Genomic DNA, 27910 nt, shown 5'->3' with positions numbered 1-27910 from the left:
CTGTGGAGGTCACGGTGCGTGCAAAGTTTTGGTTGTGCTGCAGCTTGATTTCCTATCCTCTGTAAGAAGGGGTCGAACGACTTGTGAGGAAGAACGGCTGTCCACAGGCAGTTCCAACTTTAACAGACTTTATCGCAGGGTGATGAACTGAACATTGATGTAGGTTTAGCAGGGGTTAGCGTGTTATACAGGGTGTGTTCTTTCGTGTGGGTTTGTGTGTAAATGTGTGTGTGAATGTGTGTGTGCGTGTGGTCTATTTTTCATGCACGCACACGCATGTCCACAACACATAGACTCCGCCAACACTATAACACAGTTATGCGGTTATAACACAATAGTGACAGTCCGATCGCCATCAGTGTCCTTGCTTCCACTGAACAGCAAGTGCACGTTGCGAAATTGCGCCACATGTTTGAGACCACTTGTAATTGTGGCTAGGGGTCACATGGAAAAGTCAAACTAACGGGGGAGTTTTATACACTTTCCATTGTTCTTCCTAATGTTTATATGTCCACACAAGTGGAAAAAAGAAAAACATGCTTATTTTGGAAAGAATTCATATTCATTACATGTATTTGTTGTAGTTTATAATGAATTATTGCAGATGGGCAAATTTGTTGTTCAGCAGTTTGTTTCCCTGAATTTTTAGATTACAAATGTAGGAACAAACAAACAAAAAGCATCTATTATAAACAAACAGTGTTTTCTGATGCATACTCTGGAGCAAATTAAGTGTCAGTTATGTGTGGTATACCACTTCTCAACCGTCCCAAAGCAGTCAGTGATGAACCCTATGAACCAGTAAGTAAAGTTAATCATCACATGGCAATCAAATCAACATAACCCTGACTTGTTCCATAACATATAATACATTTAATTACCAAACTATGGTCTCAGAATAAAAACAGAATCATCATTGAATAACGGTAAATCCTCATACTCATGACCCTGTCACTCTTTGATAGTACTGTGTGCAATGTGGTTCCTGTTCCAACCCATCTATAAAGGGAAGTGAAGACTTGCTTGTACAGCACTTTGTTTTTCTTTTCATGCAGACGCCACTGTCAACACATACACTTACAGCATGAACCACTCAGCTGAGCAGCGGTCGCCAGAGGAAAGGGCCCCTGAGGAGTTTGATGGCAAGACAGTAATTGCGTGTGTGATCCTGGGCCTGTCATTTCTGGTAGGAGCTCCGGGGAACCTGCTGGTAATCTGGACTATCCTGAGACATGTCAAGCAGCGCTCCCACACTGTGCTGCTCATCCTGCACCTGGCTGTTGCTGACCTGCTGGTCCTCATCACCCTGCCTCTTTGGATCTACTCCCTGGCGAACAACTTGGTGTTTGGAGGAGCCTTCTGCAAAGCCATGGTGTTCATGATCCATGTCTGCATGTTCAGCAGCATATTCTTTATCACCCTTATGAGTGTGGAACGCTATTTAGCTGTCTGTCATCCATTTTTAATGATGCGCTGGAAGAACAAAGGCATTATGATCAGATGTCTTGCACTTCTGTGGTTCCTCGCTTTGCTTCTAGGAGTGCCTGCAATACTGACTTCGCCTATGGATGAAAGCAATGTAACTGAGTCATGTTTCATTAAGGAATTCAGCTCTGTGGCTCAAGCGATCATCTTGTTATGTCTAGAGTCTGTGGCAGGTTTTCTGGTCCCTTTTGTCATTCTAAGTATCTGTTACTGTCTAGTAGCTGCCCAGCTAAGGAAAATGAATTACAACTCCAAACGAAAATCTATGGTGCTTGTGCATGCTGTGGTGATAGCCTTCACATTGTGCTGGTTGCCTTGGCATATTATCAACATAATTGATGTGGTGTGCATCCTATTTTCAGGCACAGAACATGAATGTGTTCCGGAGAGTGTTGTCTTCACCTCTGGAGCTATTGTTTTTATCAGCAGTTCAGTGAATCCTGTATTATACGTCCTCTTCGCAAGGAACTTACGAGGGAGTTTGGAGCAGTCCCCCCTGGTCAGGCTTTTCCAGGAAATGGTCTCTCACACGAACAAACTCAGAGAGCTGGTAATACAGCATCAGACAGGCCAGAGGGCAGCAAATACACAGGTGGAGCTGATGAGCAATTCTGAAACAAGTTGAATCCTCGAAACTGTGATGATCGGGAAATGGGACATTCTTCTTCTGCAGTTCATTAAGGGACTATGCTTTTTTATGAAGGCCTTTATATGATCGAAGGCTTTGAAAGACTGTATGTCACATGGTACTTAATGCATTCTCATCATTGAAACCACCCTTCCTCTCCTATCTTGGTTTGACATTTATCCTAAGATGTCAGTGCAAGCAAACAGATGTCAATGTGTTTTTCCTTTTTTTAAGATAATATATTGCTGTTTTGTTGAAAATTTGTTCATTTTGTAAAGTGTTTTTTGTTTTACAGTTAAATTGTTGTTGTTTTTTAACTTTAGATTAAGAGTTATAGACCTCCAGATCAATGTTCCTTGGAGAATATAATTACATTTGTATTGATTATTTCAACACCATATTCAGAGCTAGAGCCATTCTTTTCAATTGTGTAATCGGGCAAAGGGTTGCCTTAATGTCGTTGTGTACCATGGAGTTGCTACCATGTGAGACTATGTGAGATAATGTACTTTTTGAGATCATAAAAAAAAAAGGTTGGGGTTCCTCGTTTTTTTTTTATTTGACTTATTTACTTAGTTTTAATTAATTACCTGAAGTTTAAAAAATTGACGTATGACGCATGCATGATTCACCTCTCTGTGTCTCAAATAGCCATGTGAGGAACCACTTTCCTGAGCTGTCTATTCTTATAGAGAAGTGAATAGTTGCTTGTACAGCACTTTGTTTTTCTTTTCATGCAGACTCCACAGTCAGCACATACACTTACAGCATGAGCGATTCGACGGAGCTGTCTTCTTCAGAGGAAATGGCCCCTGAGGAGTTTGATGGCGGGACGGTAGTTGCGTGTGTGATCCTGGGCCTGTCATTCCTGATAGGAGCTCCGGGGAACCTGCTGGTGATCTGGACTATCCTAAGACATGTCAAGCAGCGCTCCCACACTGTGCTGCTCATCCTGCACCTGGCTGTTGCTGACCTACTGGTCCTCATCACCCTGCCTCTTTGGATCTACTCCCTGGCCCACTACTGGGTGTTTGGAGAAGCCTTCTGCAAAGCCATGGTGTTCATGATCAACGCCTGTATTTATAGCAGCGTTTTCTTCATTACTGTCATGAGTGTGGAGCGCTTTGTGGCTGTGCGCTACCCGTTTGCCTCAGCTGGCTGGAAGAGAAACAAAGCTTTGGATAAAGTTCTGCTGGCTCTGTGGACTGCAGCATTCTTGTTTAGCATACCTGTCATCCCAACTCAGGTGGTAGAGAAAGATTTTGGGGAAGAGCACTGTCTGTTCCGGAGTTACACTTCTGTGGCCCAGGAGCTGGTGTGTGTGCTTCTGGAGACACTCGTCGGCTACATTATACCCTTGTTCATTCTTTTGGTCTGCTATGGCTGTCTGTGCAGCCGGATTACACAGATGACCTTCAAGTCCAAGCGCAAGTCCACAGTCCTGATTGCCAGTATCGTGGTTGTGTTTGCCATTTGTTGGACGCCTCATCACATAGGAAATGTCCTTTCAATCATCATCCTGGCCATTGAAGACTCCCTACCTGAGGCAGCAAAGAATCTAGAGAGCGTAAGGAAAGCCATGGCCTTCATTGCTGGAGCCATGGTCTTCATCAGCAGCACTGTTAACCCCATCCTCTACATGTTCGCGGCTCACTCCTTCAGGAGCTCCCTGCGTGACACCGGTATCCAGAAGCTCTTCCGCCATATCTCCAGCACCTCCCCAGGTGAGGGCACTAAAGAATTGTCCTTTGTGTCCAAAAGACAGAGCAACCAAATCAACAGTTCTGAATGTGTGTCTGAGTCAAAAGACCAAATGGACATAAACATGTGTGAAAATAATCCATCCTGTTATTTAAATTTGATGTAGTGTCTGTGCCGTGTGTATATTCATGTGTGTATTCAAAATGTATTTTTGTTAACAAATAAAGGGGATTTTGTCTGTGATTTAACTTATTGTGTAGGAAATTACAACACAGACAAACAGGAAGTGGAAGTGTATCTGTGCAATACTTGTTCAAATCTGTAAATTACCTTTTTTAAACGTTGTTCATTTCTTTTTTAATTGTGAACATATATTTATAAACATGTCCCGTATTGTATACTTAAATGTTTGCGATATAGTTTTCAAAAATTGCAAAATAAATGATTCTATAAGCAATAGACATGTCTCAAAGTAACCGTTTTTTATTTAAAATGTTATTGATGCAACAAAGGGAAATATTGAATATATCATCGATACTGTGTACGTTTTCTCTAATTGCCTGTCATTTGGGGAACAGAACACAGTAGGTTTTTATCTGCAAAAGGATGTGGTTGTGTCAGCTACTTCTCATTTTTCATGAATTGCAGCAGAGAAATATGCACCACAGCGTTATTGTGAACTCATGTAACAAAACAGTTTAGGTTGTAGTGTTCAATTCTCCTCAATTGACTATTTTAGTAATCTTAGAATCCAAAATGTACAACTTCTTAAAAATGGTTTCCACTCATGACAAATTAGCAAACAATTTTCCTTCTTTCCCTTAGAAACTAAAGTCTAACTTTCAACTTCCTCTCCATGAAAAGATTGCAAAAGGAACTGCATGTTCCCTTTGCTGAGCAGAAAAAAGCAGAATCATGTCTTAATGTTTGTCACAATCTTATAAAACTCAAACCCGTTTTAGTGAAAAAGTTCTGTGTCGGCTTATTTCCTTATTTTTAAATGTGTATGTCTGTTCATGATGTTTAGCATATTCACTTTGTGTTGCCATCACTACAGAGAAATGCTCTCATCGACTGGCACAACCAGTAGATGGCAGCGGCACTTGAAATGTAGATACTATTTTAGTATGGCGTCTTAATAGTTATACTTTTCTTTCACTATTTATGTATTTTCCTATCTGTCATAGTAACATTTTCTTTTCAGTTTATCCTTGCTTCATCACAGATCTGTGTGTTGACACAGCTGTGCCACAGGAGTAAAAGTGGTAGAAACAAAGCAGAGGACCCTCTATGTCAGGGGTGTCCAAACTTTTTTCACTGAGGGCCACATATAGGAAACCATACAATGGTAGATAGAGGTGAGGTATTTTGCCTTATAAGTTAGCAAAATCAATCAAATGTAGGTCAATTATCTATCTAATAAATTATACATTCATTTTAAGTGTTGGCGGCTCATTTCTCAAAACAGAAGCCTTAGATTGCTTAAAATAAGGGGAAATATGACGGGTATATTTCAAGCTTATGTAAAAACGTGATCTTTATAAATTAAGATTTGTTAGAAAATGTTTCAGCTTTAATTGACTGAAAGGGGGTTTATTAACACATGAATGCTACTGTGTTATATATGTTTACATATACATTTAAGAAGTACAATATAAGACAAGCACAAGTTTCAGGATTGGGCCGTATTCCATTATACTTTTAGAAATTGCTGGGGGCCGATTCCAAATGGACAACGGGCTGCATTTGGTCCCCGGGCTGTAGTTTGGACACCCCTGCTCTATGTATTCAACACACTTGTATGATATCAAATGTAAGGTGAAATTTCCCTGTGCGTCTAACAATTATTTCACTTAAGTGAGACCCAAAACTATTTCAGACTGACACAAATCTTAACATTCATTAATAATTGTTTATGTTGATGAGGAGCTAAAAGTAACATTTATTTGACATAAGTAATGACAATTGAAATTTCAGATTTTAGGGAGAATTGTTTTACAAGAATTGACATGTCATAGGGTGTTGCTGTGAGGTGATTTTGTGTGTTGTGTAAGATACTGTGAGATGGCTCATTATGATACTGATTTGAACCGTAGATTTAATAACCCATTGTGAATGTGCTCGTCACCCGCTTTGGAAGTATAAGGGAATCAGGAGTATGTTAACTGTGGTAGTGGTAAATTAAGTAGGTCAAATGGTGTGTGACAAAAAAACTCATTTGTCAGACATAATTACACAAAAAACATCGCTGACATACTAGACCTTTTGATCACAGAATGATGAAGCAGCATGTGAATGAAACAACATCAGCAGAGTGTTATTACCTTTCATTTTGAGTAAAATATTACAATATGTATGGTTATGAAAGCCGGGTTACCCCCAAAAGTGGTGGGAGGAAGAGAAATCATGGTTAAACAATAATCTGTGATATATAACACTTCCCACCACATTCAGGAGCTTCACCTGCAGTGTTTAAAGGAGAGATATGGCAAGTTTTTCCTCCCTGCTGCTGTCATTTGCAATTCTCCCAGTAGGCTGCAGATACCAAGACTGAAAATTCATTCATTCCTTCATGAGCAATCAATATGTAGAACATTGGCCAATATTTTGTATCATATGAGCCATAATTTAAATCCTTTTCATATGTATACTATTTTTTTAAACTGATTACTTATAAACTATACTTGGTGTTTCCTCTTGTTGTTTTAGTGTTGGTATTGTAACACTGCGGAAAGCACTACTATGAGACTAATAAAGATCTTATCTTATCTTATCATACTGTAAATTGATAACTTTTTGCCTGCAAAACTTACCTCTTATGAGCCATTACATTTTCAAATAGTAACCAGATTACAGTGATCCATTGTAATGGAATTAATGCTTGCACAAGCGCAAAGTACATAACAGGATGGGTCTGCCAAAAGGGATGACTGAGACATGAGTCTTAGCTACCCCTAAAGTTTATTTCAAAGTGTTGCCTAGTTTAATAGCTTTTACCGCTGGCTTGATGGAAGACCTGCAAACCCCTCATACAACATGATACTACCTCTGAGTCTAAAGCAAAGTAATATAATAGTATAATCTGGGTAATGTGGTGGCTCGTACAGATTGCATTCTTGATTGTACAACATTTTTCTAACCAGTTAAACCTGCTTGAACAAAGACATTTCGCTTTGATGCCATATCAAGACAACCTGTATAAGCATGCTGAACATGTGATGTCATGAAGCTAAATGATCTTTGCTGTTGTTGTTGGGAAATATCATTATGTGTCTAGCATTTCAGCTGAAGTGTTTCAGACTGGTTCAGATACTGAGAATTACTCTCAAACAAGTTTAAGGAAGGGAAGAGACAGAAAACCATGCTTTCACTACCGTCTGCTGGCCCATAGCGAGCAGAGATGGGAGCGTCAGGAGCAACAAAACATGGCATTCTGGGAACCAGGCCAAAACTGGTGAAAACTCCAGCAGGCCAGTAAGGACCCGTTAAGTTTTTGAAAACTCTTGATTGTACATTGTTGCCCAAATGCCAGATTGTTATACACGACAAGAGCTGCTCATAGAAAAAAGTACAGCCATGCAAAAGATGGTGAGACTTCATACAGAAAACAGATAAATTGATGCAAAGTGCAAGTAACTTATAGCCTATTCCATTTCACAGTAGCACTCCCACTTAAGTAGCAGAGGTTCTCAGAGGATGAAGGATCCCAGGTTTGAAACATCTAGGAGACACAACATTTATTTGTTCCCTCTGTCTCTAATTCTGCATGTGTCTGTGTTTCTTTCTTTTGTTTCATCTTCTTCTTTTAATTCTGCCCTTCCTTCATTCCCTTCTACCTTTAGCCTTCATCCAAAAGTTAAGAGGGCGACTGTCCTCCTTAATTCTTTTACACTAACAAAGACCTGGAGTAAGGGCTATGGTACAGACAAATTGAACTCTCTACATCCCAAAACTCAGTATACAACAGTCTAATATTATCTGAATTGTTTAGAATAAGATTTATCTCCCACACATGTTTGGAACAGGTTATTTGATGCAAACATGATCAGCACTATAACAAATAGGGCTACACAACTCTCTAATTTTTTAATACTCAAACACACTGCTCTATTTTCCGAGCTGTTAAAGGTGTTCTGTATTTATAAATTGTATGAAGTCCAATGTTCATTAACTTTCCCCTATCAAAGTGAAACATAAGTAGGCTAAATGCCTCATGGAGGTATTCCAGCCCGGTTTTTGCCATTCTACTTCCTTATCAGCACTTCTGACCAATGAGATTACAGCACTTGCCTCAAACTCCCGCCCTCACCTTTCCAAACCGGCCAATAGAGGCGAGGAGTTTGGAGCTTTCCTCGCTTGGAGGCCAGGCCACAGGTAACTCAGAAAAAAATAGAAAGGAGAGGAGGGAAAAAAACTCCAGGGCTTGTTATGGAGTTCGTGTGAAAGAAACACGGATTTCCACCCTTCTTTACCAGTTAAACCAGTATCTCTGGATAGAGCACACTCAAGTACTTCAACAGGTAGAGTCTCCTACCGCAAAACTCTTTCGTGGCTCCTCTGAAAATAATCTCCCCTTTTTTCTCTCTCCGTTTACTTCAATTGAGTTTCTAGCCCTTTTGTTCGCTCTTCTTATCACTTGGAAAAAGGTGAACCCCTCGTGTTATTTTTATTTAATCTTTGCTTTAATTGTAGTTTTTTTTACCCTTGTGGTCCCTGATGGCTTCGCACAGTGATACTCTGGTGGTGTTCTTTGGGGCAACAGCTGGTGCAAATGGGGGTAAACTGGGTTCGGATGAGAGGGAAATAATTCTCTTGGTGTGGCAAATTGTGGATCTACATGAGAAAAAGGTACGGACCTTTCTGACCCGTTCGTTCGTTATACGGTTTCTTATGTAACCAGTGTTTGTGGCATAGTGTCTACCTGTAGTGAAACAGTATGTTTGACATTTAAACCAACATGGTGTGCTCTCTGAAACTGTCTGTAACCTGCTTTACTCTAATGCTAGCTAACGCTACATCGATTTTCTCCGTCCAGCCGTCTTATTAGCTCACCTTCTACAGGTGTGCGACCAAAATTTAACAAGCAGGTGAAGACTGTAGCTTGCTTCCTAGAAAAGACATACCGTTTTGGTTTAGCATGTCAGCGTCTCAATACAAACAACGCTTTTACTGACAATTAAGTGCCTTTTTACAACTACATTGTCAGTTGTTTTTACTTTTGTAAGAGTGAATTTCCTAAATGTGGGGGGTTATAGTATATTATTTCACATAAATTAGCATAGCTTTCACGCTTTATTCTGCGCCATGAACCGCTAAATCCATTCACAGGTCGGGAAGCTTCATAGGTGTCTTGTCAAGCCAGACTCTTTGGAGCTGATAGACGAGTGTAAAGAAGAGACAGGGCTGACTGTGGACGACATCCTCAAAGCTGAGCCTCTGGACAAAGCTCTGCAACAGGTGAGTCTCCCTGCTCCCTTTTTTTTTTCTTCTTTTTTTTTTTTACCCCTCTTGATCAAATACTTTTCAATCTGTTCTTACACACATGCACACATTGGCCTGAATGCACACACAGGAATTACACTCGTGCATTATAATTTTGATGAAATTTCGAGTCCAGACTGTATTCCTAGACCTTGAACTGGCAACATTGACATCCCCCATAGGCCTTAAAAGTCCTAGTGCCAGTTTCCCACCATGATAAAAATCTCTCACTGCAGTTATTAATGTCTACAGTATGAAAACCAAAGCAACGCCGCGTAAAATCTCTCTGCTGCCGGTAACAAAGAGTATTTCAAAAGCTAATTAAACTGAGCCAACTTTGTTCTGACAGTTAATGCCCAGAGCGGGATGAGATGAGACAAGCCTGGCTCGCTACTGAGCTGTAGGTTAATGTGAGGAGTGTCAAATTTACCTGATAACCTTTAAAAAAAAATAGTCTTCCACCTGGTTGAGATGTGTCATTGGTGTGGCCCTGACAGTTAAACTCTGCTGACAGTTTGTAGGAGCTCAGCAGCTATAGGATAGGCACAGCCTGAGGTATCCGAAGATAAAGAAGGGACGCAGGTCTGGTCTTGTCTCGGCCTGACGCATGCTGTAGACATCTGTTTACCTGGGACCGCACCTCTGATTTAGGCTGCAGGACAGACAGGAGGAGAAGCTTTTCAAAACTAAGGCTTCATCCCCATCACGCCACTTCTTTATGGACAAGATCTGAATTTGTTTTCTTATTCCTCCCAGTCAGGAGGTGTGTTTCGACAATAGAGCTTACGTTGCCAAACGTGTTTTTCAACCACCTTTGCAAGAGTGTTTGTTTGCACTGACTGCACCTTTCCCACATGTCCCAGTTTAAAAAACCTCTTATCATCATTCCTGACCAGTGTGGTTGATATTACTGCTGCTGACGTCTAAAAACAATGCATTCACAGGCAGGTTAGTTCTGGTAATCAATCAAAAATAGGGTTGTTTTTTCTTTGAAATATTTCTGAGCCTAAAACAGTTAACATTTCATTGGCTGTTGATCCAGTTGCTGAAGTCATTTGTGCCTCAGACAGACCTGGTAAGACCTCATCTCCACTGTAGGTTAGTTTGTGTGCTGAACCTTCAAATATTAACCCAATGAATCAGTTTGTTCTTTTCATGCCTTTGTGTTGTAGGTTACTTCTTTCTCCCTATTTGTCATTCTCAGATTAGTTTGATCCCTGTTGATACTGGGAAGTAAAACACATTAACATTATTTCTAGATATGTTGAAGTGTTGTCTAAAACTGCGCTGTACAAGCATGTGTTCTCTTTAGGTAAGGTAACCCATTCCAGCGTATTCAATGATAGAAAACAAACAAGCCGAGGCCTCTTAATGGCGGGTGTGTTGTATTGAACTGTGTGGTGAGAGCCCCCAAGGACATTCGTTGGTTTTCTTTAGTGAAAGATTTATTTAGCTAGAAAGTCCAGCAGTGGCTCAGTCAGTAGGGGCTTGGACTGGGAATCGTAAGGTCGCCGGTTCAAGTCCCCGAACAGACTTGAAATATGGAAAGTGGACTGCTACTTGGAGAGGTCCCAGTTCACCTCCTAGGCCCTGCTGTGGTGCCCTTGAGCAAGGCACCGGACACCTCCAATCCCCCCTCCCCATTGCTCCCCGGGCGCTGCACGATAGCTGCCCACTGCTCCTAGTACTAGGATGGGTTAAATGCAGAGGACTAATTTCACTGTGTGTGCTCTGCTGTGTGCATGCATGTGACTAATAAAGAGGGTTTCATCCTCCGATTCTAAGTGAGAGAGATTAGAAGGGCTTTTTAACACCTCATTTTCAAGCCTTTTAATGTAAGGCTCTCTACTTGGAGCTCAGCAGTCACTAATAGTAATAGTACAGATCTGAGAAACTTGTATAAAAATTAGGGATTTTAAAAAGATGCGTTGCAAAAACCAGTTACTGTTCTCTGACAATGCTGTGAGACCAATGAGCACGATTATGGTTATAGAAGACCAAGCGTGTATGCATTTGACTATTATTTGTGACACCTTTTTGTGACGCTGTAGTGAGTTTCACACCTGCAGTTCAGTTCCTGGGAACCGGCTGATGGATAATTTATCTGCTGTACAGGCTTGGCTTTGGTCTGGACACTGACAACATGTCACAGCCTGTAGAGCTGCACGTGAAGGAAGACCTCACACACATTGTTGTTGTAATTTTGACACCATTTTCAACAGTTGCAGACCACAGCCAGAAATACTGACTACTGCCTTCAGAGTTGACTTAAGGAAATGATTTAGTGTTACATTGTGACATGGAAAGCATGTGGAATCGCATCTAAGAGTGATTCACACAAGCTGTTTCGAATACTATAGCAAAAGGCTGCATAATTATCAACTTTATTTATGAACCCAGACCTACTATCATGAAGTGCCTGCTGGTTGTGGTTAAAGTTTCCCTGGAACAACATGTCAAGTTAATACCTTTTGAAAAAGGAACATCATTATATAATGTTGATGTGTTGTGTCTGTTTCTACAATGACTGTTTACTAAGAAAGCAAGTTATGAGAAGAAATCAAGAAAAGTTACTGGAGGAGGAGGAGGAGGAGGAGGAGGATGTAGTGCAATGACCTCATTACTTCAAAGTCAAGTTTCACTTGTAAATGTATTAAGGGTTAATGTTATGCAAAAAAAAATGCAGTATACTTTATATGACACAGCAGCCAAATCTGTTTTGGGAGACTAATGGTGCAGGGAGAGAACGGTTTTCCTTACCGTGGGCAAGTATTTGTGGTTCTTACTCAAACTGGAAACCTATTTTGCTTGTTAGTTATTCTGCTGTGCTTCTCATAGTGTAAAACCCTGGGAAGAATTTGGGTTAAGTTTATGCATGGCCAATAAAGAAATCCTGTAATTGACATGATTATCTGTATTGATTGTTGCGCAGTTAGGATTGTCACTCGTTCCCTTGTGCTGTGGTGCAGTGTATGCGTGTGTGTGTGTTTGACTTTAGGGGCCTTAAGCATTTACCACAGGGACTGCTCCGGCACTCCCTGCTGCTCTTATCGGAGTTGGTTTCAGCCACCACCACCCCACCTCACCTCTGCATACAAGCAGCCAGCTACACTGGAGAGCAAACTGTGATAGGACCATGTTCAAAGGCCACTTCCTCCCCCTCATCTGTGGAAATGCTTTTCAGAGGGTAGAGTGAGAACGAAAGGTGCTTTAGAGGGAATTTGGAATTCATGTTGGAGACAGATCTTGAAAACATTTCCCTTTTTTGATTCCTATTAATATACACAATTCTCATTGGATTCAATTTCTCCATTTATTATTTGTTTAAGTCTGAATGTTATTTGGCATTTTCTGCAAGTTGCAGCAGGGTACAGGTGGGAACCATGGAGAATGATTGGTTGTGTTTGAATTGTTTTATACACTTAACATAAAACCCCTTTAATGTAAAGAACCTTATTGAATACAATACCGATTCTGATGTTCATGAGCTTGTCTTAATGTTTGTTGTTTCTACTTATCTGTTGTCAGTGTGGGATTTCTCTTCTGTTCAGCTTGTTTGCTCAGTTGGAATTGTTTTTTGACATGGTGGAGAAAGGGAGTGGGTGTGCCACTACGTCATCTGAAACATTTGCTTTTCTCTCCGTAATCCGGCTTTAGTAATTTGCCAAGGTGGAGCTGCATGCACAGCTATGAGCAAACACTAGTCCTGTTATCACTGTCAACATGAAATGGTTCTGTATGGCTGTGCTTGCAAAGTGCTGGTGGATTAATCTACACAACTCTGGAGTTACATAGTTTGGGATTTCTGTGTGTAAAGTTAGAACAGTTAAAGCTTCAGGTATTAAGTGGGATTAAAGAAGATACCTGCCTTTTTAAAAAAATAAACATTGCAGCTCTTTCACACCGATGCTACTCCTTGAGAAAGATAAAACAAAGCAGTGACTTCCTGAGAATATGCACATTCAATACATGAGGGAATTCAAAAGTAGGTCATTTCAATTCCACAATTGTTTTTTGTTTAGCGTTACTGTATTGTAATAAATCAAGAAAAGGACAGGTAGATTGTTGTTGCCAAGATATTTCAGGTATTTCTTTTCTTGTACAGCAACTATGATATTTATAGCATCTGACATTTGTTTGTTTTGAAATTAGTTTCTGGGTTCCTCCTTATTAGTCAAGCATAATATTGTGGTTACATAGACAGCATAGAAGCATGTGGTGTGTCCTGTTAACCTATTGTTCTGGCATACATACATCTTAAACCTGTGTTATTATTGCCACAAAGGAAGGTAGGTAGCTCTAACTTTCTGCCACAAAGAATTTACGCAACTCTTGTGATAAGCCCAATTACTCAATGTAATTGTAAAACCAAGTCAAAGCTTTTTTTTCGGCTTTCCTTCTCTATTGAGCATTGGAACCATTTTTGGAAGCTAGTTTTTAGGTTTTCCACATGACCTTGACCCAGAACAGGGGCTTAGTTGAATGATTGGTAATGACTGTCTATGCCTAAAGTCATTTTTGCACAACTGCAAACAGATTTTATTTACAGTTTGAAAATATATTTATTCATGGTCTGCTTGAGTTCATGGACCCTGAGTGTTTTTCTTTCTTAGATCAATGATTCTTTCAGCTTTCTATCCAAACACCCCAAAACCCCCTTAATCCAACCCAAGGCATTTGTTCCCTTGTCAGCAGCTGGTAAGCGTTGCCAAATAGTCCTGCATGACTGTGAGACAGCATGCCTTAACACGCACCTCTAATGCTCTCCCACTGTCTGAAGATAAGTCATATATAGCCAATGGCCATGTGAAACTAGGCAGTCAGTGGGTCTGAGGTGCCCTCACTCTGAGACAGTCTAATGTTGCACTTACACCGTTGACTTTGAGGGGGTTAAGGAAAGAGGAATGGTAAAAACGTACTAACAATTTTCTTAAGTGGAAAGACACGAGCAAAAGCTAATCCCCATCTGCATGGGAGCATTAGGCCGCAAGGGAATACCAGTGGCATTTAGGTTTATGCTTTCAGAAAGTTTTCACAATATCAGTATCATGCAAAGCTTGTCTTTATCCACAGTGACTCAACCAACTCCTAGATGTATGGGAAAATGTAATTAGTACTGAACTTCTAACAGCTTTCACTGGTTTAACTGTCTCTATGTGCAGGGGACCAACATGGAAAAATGTGAGCAGCCACTCTCTTTACTCAGATGGTCACTAGTAACTGATGACACATTTAGCAACCTGCTGTCAAGAGGTCAAAAGTTGCTCAACAATGCTGCAAAAAGCACATCTTGAATTTCAATTCAATAATGTTGAGGTTATTATATCCTGTAAATTGGCTTTTATACGTTATTGAAAAATCACGTGTAAGTGAACAGTCTGTCACTCTAACCTACAGTATATGTGAAATGTCAACAGTCATAAGACATTATTAGCTAAGCCAACAACCTAAATAAAGTGCCACAATAATGGTATGGTCATGGAATGGATAATCAAACATTGAAATTGTTAAATCTGGCCTCAGAAATGTGTCCTGTGACCTCGAATGTCATTTGCCTATGTGTGTTGATATTGAAGTAATGGCCTCTATTGACAGTGAAATGCTGCCAAGAACAGGTTGACACAACAAAACGAATAGGGCTCATTTAATGTGGTAGTTATAAATAAACATGTACATACAGTATGTGCGAGTTGCTGGTATGAAGGATTGGGTGTTGTAACTGTCAACGTAAACTGTAACGTAAAGGCAGGCCGGTTGGTCCCGTACAGGGTTGTTTTTCCTCCGGTTGGGACTGTTTGTCGTGCTGAGAGAAAACTGTGATTAGTGGTGTGATCATTCCTCTCCTTTGTCTGCTCCCTCCCTCGCCAGACAAACAGTGAAACTGGTTGGCCTCGTTTGTAGTAAGCAACAAACGAGGAGTAAAATGTCAAACACAACGGCACCTTCACTTGTATGCTTTTAAGATTAAAGCACCCTGTAATTCTCACTTGTACATTGTAGGTGGTGTTTTGCACATAATGTGAATTACCTAATCTTAAATAAAGTTTTATTTTTTTGTTAGATTTTCTCATTTGATGGGTACAAATGATGAAGTATTGTAGTTATAAAATCCATGTTTCATTATCTTTTCTCCTTCCTTTTTTCTTCCCTTTATGCAGTTCCAGCAGTCGGTGTCCTCAGAATTGAAATGCCTCGGCAGAAGCTCTTTCACACTTTGTGTCGACAGTCCCCTCGTCATCCGACAGGCACTCCACCCAGAAGCTTCCAAAAAGGTAATTGTTCATTTTGTTGTAGCAGACGCCTATACCCATAAACACACATTTTAGAATTGGAGATACAATAATACAATGTTTCTAGAAGCACTTATTCTGCTGCAAATTACAAATGCTGTACAATAAGTGTTTTTCACGGGACAGAGTTAACTGCTTCTTTAATGCGTATGTTTCCATTAAAGTTTTGCTAATTGCAGTTATCCCACTAAACAAAACATTGTGGCTTTCTCTGTGCATGGCTCCAGTGAAAGTGTAGTGTCTGAGAAAGCATACGGAAACCAAACACACTGTTAATTTCCAAAACTGTGCAGAGTTAAATGCGCGGCAACAGATGGATTTGTTATCCTCACAAATGTGGGCATTGTGTAGTATTAAGAATGAATGCATTTAATTTGAGTCATTTCCTCTTTTTTCGTTCCTGATCTTAACAAAAGGTGATGTAATCACATTTCATCCTTGAACCCTAGCTTCCTGTTGTCCATTATGTCATACTGAATCATTTGTCTTTTGTCTCTTTCTTCAGAATCTTGTCCTTCCTGAATGTTTCTTTTCATTTGTGGACTTGAAGAAAGAGTTTCAGAAATGCTGTCCCAACGCCACCCCTGCAGAGCAGCTCACACCTGCCTCCATGTTGGAATGTATCCTTCACTAACATTACTGAGACATTGTTATAAATGCTGCAGTTAGCTGTTAATCTTTAACTAGTTTCTATATGTAGGCTTTTTCTTAGTTTTGCTTCACTGATGTCAATGAAGTAGGACGACAACCCTACAGAAAGTCACATCAGCGAGTAGTACACAGACAAAGTAATAGTATCCCGGTCAGTGTCCTTAACTGTGAGTGTAGATGTTGGTGTTCCTGCTGTGTCCGAGCAGTCGATGGGAGAGGGGGAGGTGAGCAGCATGGTGCAGCTGACCCTCCACTTCCTGGCTGAGCCCTTCAGTAAGTAACCACCACATTTGATCACCTTTCAACATCTACTTTTGTCTTTAGAAGTTAACAACCAACATTCATTTGTTTAAGGGAAAAATTAGGCAACATGATCCTTGGTATTCATCGGCTCCATCTTTTAAGCAGCAGTGATGAGCTAATTTCCACCCCTTTTTTGGGGCAAATATGCTATACAGTAACTTTAGCGATTCATTTTTTGTCTCTTTTTCAATAAAGTCTGCACCCAGTTTGAAAGAGAGAATGCGTTAGTAACCCAAGGAGTGACCGGTGTAACTACCTTATGTTTGGGGATATTAAAATCCACACTGTGACAGTAAAATGAAAGCCTTTGTATTATACCAAAACCTGCATATTTGAATTGCATGGAAGCTGAGCAAACCCAAATGTCACAGTGAAAACTCTCCTAACTCTAGGTGTGGTAGTTTGTTTATCACATTACATCTTGATTATATTATTGCTAGCCGGAAATCCTTCATGCTTAAACGTATATTACATGATTAACTACAGTTTTGATGGATGTGATAGGACTCCAGATATGTGCAGGTAAATCACACTTTAATCTGACATCTTGTATCTTGAATGTCGCCTCTGGCTTTACCCTTCTTAATAACAGCCAAGCAGGTCTCTGGGTGTGACAGTAACAGGAATGCAGAGTGCTTGAAACACACACTGCCTGGCAGGGTGAACCTGTTCACCACAGAAAGGAGAGGACATTGTTTTGGACCTATAGGATGGACGGCACACTCAATCATACCATTTTATTATTTTTATTTCAGACCACAAGTTCTCCAGCATGGAAACGGTGAAGTACAAGTTTGACTCTGGCACATGGTATGTATAAACGTTTTAATAAAAGTACATGTATCTCACTCCATCTTTGTTCCTAACACACCTGTTTGTGTACAGACTCAGCCCCACCCCCCCTCGCCTCCAGCCATTTTCAGACCTCAGGCCTTTAGCATTGATTACAGCTACAAGGAAACCACAAGTGTGTCATTAAAGCTGTCCAACTTTGCCATCAAGTGCTTACCCGGCTATCTAGTAGCAGAACACCAAATCCTGCTGCTCTCAGACAGGGAAAAGCCTATCACCTTGACAACCCTCCGACATTTAATCATGTGTTACAGTGGTAAGCACTTACTGTGAGTGGCCTCTGTGTCCGCAATCTGTAGACCGTTCGATCAAACTGAACAGAAACATGGTGTTTACTAGAAGCTAAACTCCTTTGCAGAATTTTTCATAATCTATTTCTAATTATGCCTCTTTAGTTAGGATTGTTTTTATGTCATTAATGTTTTTTTACCCTCTTCAGCAGCAAAACAGAGCCGGTGGACAGTGAGACGGTGATCAGAGCGCGGGGACTTCCATGGCAGTCTTCAGACCAAGACATCGCTCGCTTCTTTAAAGGCCTCAGCATTGCAAAGTATGTCGGACTTGATAGACGTAATTTCTTAAGCCCTGACTTTATTTCAAACTTCTGCTGCAGCAAACAAGTGGTTTTTCAGGCTTTCAACTTCTTAGGCTGCAGATTTGATTTCACCGTCAATGTAGCTTTCCAAGATGAACGTAAAATGCTAATGGTGTGGGTTCAAAGACACTATCTTTTGCAGTAGGCCTTAATAACTGTATGAAAATCCATGAAACCTCAATGTCATGGGTGCAGAATATCAAAAACATGACCTTCAATACAACAAAAATTAGCAGGAAGAACTGTGCCAGAAATAAATGCTTCAAAATAGAAGCTTAAAGGAGCTTTTTAAAAAAACATTTACTGTGTTAGTTCTCATGTATGTATCTTTGCACCTGTGTTTCAGGGGTGGCGTGGCCCTGTGTCTTAACGCTCAAGGCAGGAGGAACGGTGAGGCCTTAGTTCGTTTCATCAACTCAGAACACCGGGACCTGGCTCTTGAACGTCACAAGCACCACATGGGCAGCCGCTACATTGAGGTTATTTTCTTTATTTATTTCCATTCTTAGCCGAACACAGTTTTGTTCCTTTTGTGTGAATCTCTGAAAGGTCTTCTCAACTAAATGATGAATAATTAATGTTCTTAAATGATTAAATCTAGTTTTCCTCTTGTCGACTCAGGTTTACAAGGCCACAGGAGAGGAATTCCTCAAGATTGCTGGAGGTAAGATTTCAGATCTGTTTCCCCTCTCTTCTCCCCTCCCCATGTTTGTAGGAGCACTCATAGTGAAAGGCTTTCTGTTTATGTGAGGTATACTTTTATTTCATGGCTTCCCGCATCTTTGAGGAAAAACAAACGCACATCTGTAAAAAGGGCAGCTCTTTAGTGACCGTAAAAAAACAGGGGATCTCATTTGCACTCCGGCTCTCTCTCCTATTACCTGTGACTTTGCCTCATCCCAGTGACTCTCCTGCAGCTTATCTGGGACTAATGAAAGACGCTTTGTGAGGAGCTTCCCCCTCTTCCCCCATCCCTTCCTCACCTCCTCATCCCCATCTAAACCCTTCAGAGGCCAGTTAGAGAGAAGTTTCACTCTCTGTTAACAGCGGCTCACCTGTTCCATGCAGCCTCGAGCGACACTCCCCTGAGGGGGAGACGGCTGACGGCCGGTGAAAGGACCGGCTCAGTGCTGACACAAAGGGGGTGTGAAGAGACAAAGGCAGGGCCCGGGGTCTCTGGACCACAGAGCAGCAGCCTCCAGTAACACAGGACAGAGATAACACACAAAGCAACACAGTCACACCGAGCAGATAACTTACAGTGGCTGCCAGTCCCTCTGCGGACTTTACTCAAATGAGTTAAGATCAGCACAGATTGACAGCACATTGGACTTTACGTAAACACTGTGGTTCCAGCAGACAAGACACAACTGCATTTATCAATAGAACTGAAAGCAGTTCAAAATAACCTTGTAAATAAGTGTATAACCCAAAAGCTAGTGTATCATGTGTAGGGAAAGTTTGTCGGACCCTTTACCATAAAGGGTGATTAACAAATATGAGCTTGGCATCTCCTCGCTAATAGTAGAATGAAGAGGGAAATAACAATAAATGTGGCTCCGCTAACTAGAAGGTTAGTGGTAACCTCGGCCCCTGCAGTACATGTTCATGTCAAAATATCCATGTAGCAAATCGATTTCCATGTGAGTGTACTTCAAAAAGTGTATCGCTTGTGATATAGCAGGTAGCTCCTTGTAAGATAGCCTCTGATCCCAGTAAGTGAGTTGGTGAAAGCTGGCTTGTTTTGTCAAGTGCTTTGAGTGAACTAAGACTTAAAAACTGCTGTATAAATGCAGTTCGTTAACAATGTGTTGTCTAAAGAGTGTCAATGGGATGGCCGTGGGATGCCAGGTGTTTAAACATTTCTGTGCTCTGACTCCAGGTACTTCTAACGAGGTGGCCCAGTTCCTGTCCAAAGAGAACCAGGTGATAATCCGTATGCGGGGCTTGCCCTTCACCGCCACATCCCAGGAAGTGCTGTCCTTCCTCGGTCCTGAGAGCCCAGTCACGGACGGTGCGGAGGGTCTGCTCTTTGTCAAGTATCCCGACGGACGGCCCACCGGCGACGCCTTCGTGCTCTTCTCTTGTGAAGAGTACGCCCAAAACGCCCTGAAGAAGCACAAGCAGATCCTAGGGAAGCGCTATATCGAGCTGTTCCGGAGTACTGCAGCTGAGGTCCAACAGGTACATTATTTTATTTGTAATGGTTGTAGAAAGACTTGAACGTTTTGTCAGACTTTTAAGAATACTGTTAGGGAAATGTGCTCACATACTACAACAAGGATTAAAAATACACGTCATGAAAGAAACGTAAAGAGGTTTGTGTACAGAACTAAATATGTAATGTAATTACATGTTATTTTAGGACTGGGAATATGAAAAGAACCATTGGCTTTGGTTTTTTTCTATGTGGAACTATTTGACATGTAAAAAATAGACAATCATCCTAAATATTTAGACAAATTCATGCATTCATTTAGGTTGCAATAAATAATAAAAAGAAGTTCCTTCCTCCGCGTGATACAAATCACCATAGACTGACCACAACAGACGGAAGTCATGGTCAGTGAGCTAACAGGGTACTGAAAGTATATGACTAAACAGTTGGGACATCAAGTTTGCGCAACTGAAAATGACATTTCACAACGTATATGTTTATTGTTGTTTTGAAATCACCCTGGGAAACTGCTGTGATGTTTGTGACACTAAGCTCAGTTAAAGAGTGGGAAATGTTAAACAAAAGTGGATCAAAAATAACCACTGTGGGGAATAACGTTAAGTTAGTTAACTGTAGCAGATTTAAGGCAGCAAAAAAGCAGAAGTGAATTTTCGATTTTAATATTCTCCTAACTTTTGTTTGCCAGGTCCTGAACCGCTACATGTCCGCGCCTCTGATCTCCACACTGCCCCCCTCGCCCATCGTGCCGGTCCCCGTCATGGCCCAGCCGTTCCTTCCAGCGGCCAGCAGCAGTCGCGACTGTGTCCGCCTGCGTGGCCTGCCCTACACCGCCGGCATCGAAGACATCCTAGAGTTCATGGGAGAGCACACCGTTGACATCAAACCCCACGGAGTCCACATGGTGCTCAACCAACAGGTCAGACTGCCTGCTCAGGCTCATGCGTAACTGTAAAGATTCACTGTCTTTGAACCATGCGGAATGTCGCTCATCTTATTTTTCGGTTATGTTTATAAGTATTTGTATTGTAGTTAAGAACAGATAAGATCCAAGCCCAGCTCTAAACTTCACCTACTTTAAGCTACAGTCATCATGTACATTTTAGTTAAGTGTCACCTTGTTTTTAATTAGATTTTTGAAAGATCAGTTTTGTACTCCTGTGACCTTGTATATTTTATTCATTCTGTCTTCTCCCCCTTTGTCCTCTCTACAGGGTCGGCCCTCTGGTGACGCTTTCATCCAAATGAAATCCCCTGACAAGTCGTTTATGGTGGCCCAGAAATGCCACAAGAAGACCATGAAGGACCGGTACGTGGAGGTGTTCCAGTGCTCCACAGAGGAGATGAGCATCGTGCTGATGGGTGGAACCCTGAACCGCAGCGGCCTCTCCCCCCCACCGTGCAAGCTTCCCTGTAAGTCAACTCCTCCAGTTATTGTTCATAGTGGTGTATGGATTGGCTTTTTCCAATAATATATATATAGACACTGATTCATTTAGAAATGCTGCCTGAGCCTTTAGGCAGAAACGTTTCATGCCTGCATTGTTCCTCTGAACTTATTTATCGAATTAATATCCAAATAATCTTCAGAAATATATTCAGTTTGCTAGACACTGACTATATATCTTTGTCTCTGATTCCTTTGAAACACAAATGCCGGTTCAGACTGGACTGAATGAAACTCTGTACTTTGCTCTAGGGCTCATATCTGTCTATGGTGCCGGAGATAAGATTGGGATTGGCGGCCTCAAAGAACAAATTACAATTTTCATCTTAAGTTTATTCAGTTACTTCCTGAGATGTGGTTTTCCCTTCCACCTACTAGAATTACAGATGATGTTCTTCTTGCCCTCACTGACCCGGAAACACTTCACAAAGTCAGCAGTGTTTAGTGTCTCTGTGTTGGCACTGAGGGTCACCACAGCAGCCCATGTTTCCATGTAAATACAGCCATACTGGCATTTGTGTTTGTTTACATTATAGCTACAGCCTGAAGGACACAGTCAGCTTGGTAAATAAAATATCTGGCACACAGGTTTTTTCTCGGCAATGAGTCTGGTGTGATGGCTTTTGCAAAATGTCTCAATATTTGTATAAATGTGTCACTCGGCTCTTTCCTCCGCTGCCTCGTTGTGACCAAATAATCGATAAACAGTCTTTTTGACGTAAAAATGGAAGATGAATGTTAATATTCAGTCTGAATATTAGATCTGACATTAGATTTTTTCAGTACAGAATCTGAATTTGAGTCATTATAACAAAAAGGTTTGTTTTTTTGTTGAATTTACGACACATTTATGATGGCTCAAAAGTCAGACTTCCTGACTGCCTTTTTTGGTTTTTCCCCTAAATCCTTAACTCTTGGCGATATGAAACCTGGCCAAGAGTATGACAATGCACAGGTTTCCATTTTTTAATAATAATTCAAGCTAAGGCTAAGGAATGATTGGTAAATCCTCAAACTTCACTCTGATCAGACACATGGTGATGTAAAGATTCGAAGTATAATTTCACATAAGTCACACATGGTTTCGTCGGCTGTTGAAACTCCATGCAGCGTGTTGTAACTTCTTCATATGACGGAGCGTGTGCTGAACACAGCATGTGAATGACGGGATCATGTCTGTCTATTTCCGCAGGTCTGTCCCCCCCCACAGCCTACGCCCCCTTCCCCACCCCGCCTTCCATGCTCTCTGAGGCTGCCCTCTACCAGGCCCCCCTGCTAGCTGCTCCCAGACCCCCTCAGACCATGACACACAACCCTGCTCACACTCTGGCCTACTACCCCCCTCAGCCACACCTGTACATGAACATGAACATGAACTACACAGCATACTACCCCAGGTCAGTCAGCAACTACGTCATTTTTTCGTTCCATCTTCTCCCCTCCTTCACTGAACATCCTCTCTCTCTCTCTCTCTCCCCCCAGCCCCCCAGTTTCCCCCTCCACAGTGAGCTACTTCGCTGCGCCACATGGATCAATGGCAGCAGCGGTCGCAGCCCAACCCCATCCTGCAGCCGCCGCTCCTCTGTGCTGCCCCAGCCCGGCGCCCTGGTCCGGATGCAGGGCCTGCCCTACAACACCTGGAGTCAAGGACATCCTCAGCTTCTTCCAGGGATACCAGGTCAGCACATGTTGCAAATAACCACAGATATAAAAAGTGTTTGCAGGGATGTAAAGGCCACCCAAACATACCCAGTGTGTTCTCCATATTCTGCTAAAAAAAAACAAGATATTGTGTTATTCTTTAACTTTATACGGGATTTAAGCTCTATTTGTGAAATGATGGAGCATTTGATTAAAAGTGCACCTTATTTTGAGTAAACCATTCACAGCAGTCCCTTGATAATGGAAGTCAATCTAAATGCTGACCAGGATAACAAGAGAGGATCTCCCCACAACCTGCAGGACCTCTGAGCTCTTACGGCATACAGTTAGGAAGATTTACTCTCTACCATTGGTGCTTTTTATTCCCAAAAAAAATCACACGCCAGCGGATTCAATTAAGAGACGTGTGTGCACTTGTTCCCCCTCCCTTCTCTGTCCTGGCCATATTATTCCGTTGGCAGCCGAAATTAGGTGGAGTCCTCTGAAGCAGGTATGAACCCTGACGGGTGCGGCTTCAGATGGTTTGGCACGATAGGGAATGAAGACGGAGAGGAGGGTGGGGTGTGAGGTGGAGGGGTTGTGCTGTTGTTGAACCAAGCTTGGGTCTGCTGTTGATGGCATATGATGACTTTGGTACGGGTACAACCATTGTACTCTGGTGTGTGTGTGTGTGTGTGTGTGTGTGTGTGTGTGTGTGTGTGTGTGTGTGTGTGTGTGTGTGTGTGTGTGTGTGTGTGTGTGTGTGTGTGTGTGTGTGTGTGTGTGTGTGTGTGTGTGTGTGTGTGTGTGTGTGTGTGTGTGTGTGTGTGTGTGTGTGTGTGTGTGTGTGTGTGTGTGTGTGTGTGTGTGTGTGTGTGTGTGTGTGTGTGTGTGTGTGTGTGTGTGTGTGTGTGTGTGTATAAAGGGGGGTTAGGAACTTTTTTGTACTTGCACTCTGGAGAACTTTACATGCTGAGGGAGTCCATGAGTAGTCTATCTGTGAGCAGATCTGACTCCGGGCCTGACTGTTGGCTGAAGGTCTGTAATCGTATCTTAAAAGGAGTGAGTGTGTGTTTTTCTGGCTTCAGCAGTGTCTCTCACACTACCCCTGGGTGAGAAAGGGGTTCCCACACCCCTACCGGTCTCCTTTACTCCACAATCCCTTCCTATTTCAAACTGGTAGAGATTTTTCAATGATAGATTTTTCAGCACGTTGTTTTGGTGTGTGTGTCTGGTTTGATGTGTTTAAGTCTTCCTCCCAAAAAGTATTTCTGAGAGTGTGTGTACCTCTTCATCTTGTGTGTATGTAAAACTGTGTAGTGCTCATGTGTGAAACCATGTGGAGATCTCCCCCCCTGACTGTGCGTTCGTTATTATGCCGTCTGTAGTACGCCCCTGAGGAGTACAACGGCATGGTTCAGATGAGCGATCAGGCCAGGAGTCTGATTCAGCCCAAAGAATGGCTCTGTCTTTAGGCACTCACCCCAAGGTAAGAGGAGCCCCCGACCCGAGAGCTAGAGTGGGCAGAGAGGGCATTTTCCTGCACTTAAATAACATCTATATGTTGAGGCTCATGCACTATATGCAGATCTGTGCTAGCATCACACAACACAATAAGCACTGATGGTGATTTGCTGGTTAGATTTCCTGGCAGCGTGAAACTATGGATAACTCACAAACAGTTCCGACCATGAGAACAAATCACCACACACACACTCCATTAACACACGCCAGCCTAATGATAATTTGCCAGCACTGATCTGAAGGAATGCCTGATCTACCCACCGAGGTTCTGAGCTCCTGACCCGGCATGTTGTCCCGCCGCTTCCCAAACCAATCTGCCTCCTCCCTGACGTCTGTCCTGCAGGCCTGTTAGGAGTGCTGAGTCCTGACACAGAATGTATGAAATAGCAGGAACATTTAACTGCAGTTTGGGTTAAATCCTCTAGGAAGTGACCACAGGTCAAATCAATGGTCCCACATTCAAGATTAATGAATGTAGATATGATACTAGATATCATTTTACAGCTGGACTTGTGACTGCACCGCCTCCTGCAGATCACTTGTATGTTTGTAGAAGATGACACTTGCTCCAAGCAGGAAGTTCGGTGTTGCAAAGTAAAGGGAGGATTCAAAGATCATCTATTGTCATTGAGCAACACAAATAATGCAGTTATAGCCTGGTGGAAGACAATTGACAATTAAGACCTTCACAAACGATGATGGTATTAATGAATTCATTTGTATATTAACAGTATTTCGGTTTCTGAACAATAAAACAAAGATAGATAAAGATAATTTCTTTAAATTCTGCCTCTGCTTACACAAGTATAGCGGAGTCAGTTTCGATTCAGCACTCCTACACCTCATCATGCAAATGTTTCCCAAAATAATGCCGAAACTCTTCCTCTACTCTTTCCAGTGAAGCGTTATTCTCTAACTCATTTGATCAGTATGATGTTTTAAATCTGCACAGCTTGAGAATTCTATTGTTTGCATTAAAATAGATTTAGATGCATGCAACCGTATAGTTCCTGTGTGTGGCCTCCTGCCCGCTGGGTTTCAGCTCCTCTGGGAACGGCATGTACTCTGCTTCTGCTCTGCCCATTAATCCTTTTTTTCCCCTACTTACCTGGACCGGTTTGATGAGCTGATGTTCTCTACTGTTCCTCCTCGGTTTCGCGGGCTCCCCCTGGTGTCTTTTGGTGGCGCTGCATCCAAACGCTCATCGTCTCACTTGTCTGTCTGCGTTCCCCCCCCCCCCCCTGCAGCTCCAGCCAGACGCCGTTCTCATCTTGTACAACTACAGCGGCCAGTGCAGCGGTGAGGCGTTGATCACCTTCCACAGCGAGGAGATCGCCAGGCGGGCCATAACCGAGCGCTCCAACCACCCCTTCTACGGCCAGCAGGTCCACCTGGTCCTGATCAACTGACTCCTCGCTCTTCATCTCTCTTCCTGTAATTTAACTCCCCATTGAAGAGCTCTTATCTGCTTTACGTTTAGCAACAGCTTTTCAATTGGATCCCAGTGCCTCTAAAAAACATTTATTAAAAAAAAACTCCCTTTTTCTCCGATCTGTCATAACGATACACACCTGAGGCCGCTTGCCGTGACACTCCTGAAGCAGCAGCTGCAGTTTAGATATCCACGGATGACGCCTCATGACCGGCTACCTTGGATGTTACACGCGTTAGATTTTGAGCCTACTATAGAAGCTGGTTGTGGATACTAGAAGGTGTGGAGCCTGGACAAATATGCATGTATATTAAAATGCTCTTTATATGCCCCCCCCCCCTCCCCCTCTCCCCATATGACTGTACAGATGTTCATCCTGAAATGCTTGAGGCTTTACAAACCACTTCTGCACACCACATTTTCTGTATGTTTCTTATCGTTTCCCTGTTAACCACTACAAGAAGTTTCAGAGTTTATGGTTCTGCGTGTTAGCTCTATGCTAACACAGATGTGTGCATGTACACTGTTTATTGAGTTGATGACCTCCAGCAGTGAAGTGGTGCCATTTAGAATTATATATATATATATATTAAAAATAATAATAATAAATAGAGAGAAGCCATAAAGACTATACTACTGAAGCAACAGAGTGAATGTCATTGTACTGCTCACTGGATAAATTATAACTGACCTTGGCTGCGGTGACTTTGGTTAAACTACTTTTCTGTAAAAAGCATTTATGAGTTTGTCAACCCGTTGAGACTTTGTCAAGCACTACAGATTTATTTTCTCTAATGTAAGAGTTAAGTGACGGAGCTTCGATAACTGAGTGGAATGACAAATTAAATTTTTATTAACTTCCCTTCCTTACATTTTGATATAGGACCAGAGGCGTATCTCGCAGCCTTTTATATGATCGACCTCAGCTACCAGATCTCTTCTGTTTTGGGTTCCAGTGATCAGTCTGTAGCTGCTTTAATTCCTGCTTCTGACAGAGTACTGCGTAAAAGCTGCACGAGTCTTCTCTGTGACAGGCCTGCCGACAGCTGTCTTAGTTTATCCCCTCCCACTTTTTACCATGCCTACATTACCCAGAGTGCAATACTGGCCAAGGCAAAAGAGGTCAACCTCTGGTGGCAGAGGAGAAATGTATTTCTTTTGTTGCAAGTTTGACACTTGTATGAGTTTAGATCTGTGTATAAGACAAAACAATAAATAATGTGAAAATCTATTCATGTTTACTGTTGTCTCATTTTTAAGAGATGCAATCATATGGTCCTAATAAAATCAATCAGAAATGTTTTCAGTAGTTTCTAGAATTAAATACATGTTAATTTTTCCCAAACGCAAATCTTTTAAACCGGAGGAACTGATAATGCTGCAGTGGTCTCTTATTTTTTTCAGAGCTGTTCATGCATTGAAATGTGAAAAGCTTTCTGCCCTACCTCAAGTCACTGGGTGAGGACAGGCTACATGTCTTGGTGGCATATTTTGTTTCCACAAAGAGGCAACAACAACTTTTTTATCAACATGTGTGCCAACTCTGATTTTTGGTAACGGAGAAATGTACATGAATACAACAGCAGAATAAAACAAAATAGCAGATATGTACACCATATTATTAGAAGTATATTTGTTTTTAAGAAAAGTGACAAATGCATAATAAAAATGACACATTACATGTAATTAATACAACCCTGCATT

At 41.8% G+C, this 27910-nt stretch overlaps 3 protein-coding genes across 3 annotated transcripts; all 3 read left to right on the top strand.

Moving 5' to 3' along the window:
* The first annotated feature begins 1062 nt into the window (after window positions 1-1062).
* LOC134863797 (leukotriene B4 receptor 1-like) lies at window positions 1063-2659 on the top strand. The gene has a single exon (XM_063882510.1). It carries the CDS (start codon window positions 1085-1087, stop codon window positions 2108-2110), a length of 1026 nt encoding a protein of 341 aa, XP_063738580.1. The 5' UTR covers window positions 1063-1084; the 3' UTR covers window positions 2111-2659.
* si:dkey-148a17.6 (uncharacterized protein LOC108190685 homolog) lies at window positions 2146-4273 on the top strand. The gene has a single exon (XM_063882509.1). It carries the CDS (start codon window positions 2883-2885, stop codon window positions 3978-3980), a length of 1098 nt encoding a protein of 365 aa, XP_063738579.1. The 5' UTR covers window positions 2146-2882; the 3' UTR covers window positions 3981-4273.
* A 3971-nt stretch (window positions 4274-8244) lies between these two features.
* On the top strand, window positions 8245-27437 carry esrp2 (epithelial splicing regulatory protein 2). Its single transcript, XM_063880946.1, is given in 17 exon segments — window positions 8245-8662; window positions 9143-9271; window positions 15454-15567; window positions 16091-16205; window positions 16414-16509; window positions 17295-17349; window positions 17831-17941; window positions 18333-18465; window positions 18608-18650; window positions 19869-20170; window positions 20851-21081; window positions 21377-21575; window positions 22802-23006; window positions 23092-23194; window positions 23197-23247; window positions 23249-23287; window positions 26022-27437. Coding segments are annotated over 17 exon segments (2220 nt in total). The 5' UTR covers window positions 8245-8530; the 3' UTR covers window positions 26184-27437.
* Window positions 27438-27910: the final 473 nt, after the last annotated feature.

The sequence above is a fragment of the Eleginops maclovinus genome, chromosome 4, assembly GCF_036324505.1.
Source record: "Eleginops maclovinus isolate JMC-PN-2008 ecotype Puerto Natales chromosome 4, JC_Emac_rtc_rv5, whole genome shotgun sequence".
Lineage (NCBI taxonomy): Eukaryota > Metazoa > Chordata > Actinopteri > Perciformes > Eleginopidae > Eleginops > Eleginops maclovinus.
This window is presented reverse-complemented; position numbering and strand designations above follow the sequence as displayed.

Bases quoted from the DNA above. Each gene is read 5' to 3' on its own strand.
- LOC134863797 (XM_063882510.1), top strand. From the start codon at position 1,085: ATGAACCACTCAGCTGAGCAGCGGTCGCCAGAGGAAAGGGCCCCTGAG.
- si:dkey-148a17.6 (XM_063882509.1), top strand. From the start codon at position 2,883: ATGAGCGATTCGACGGAGCTGTCTTCTTCAGAGGAAATGGCCCCTGAG.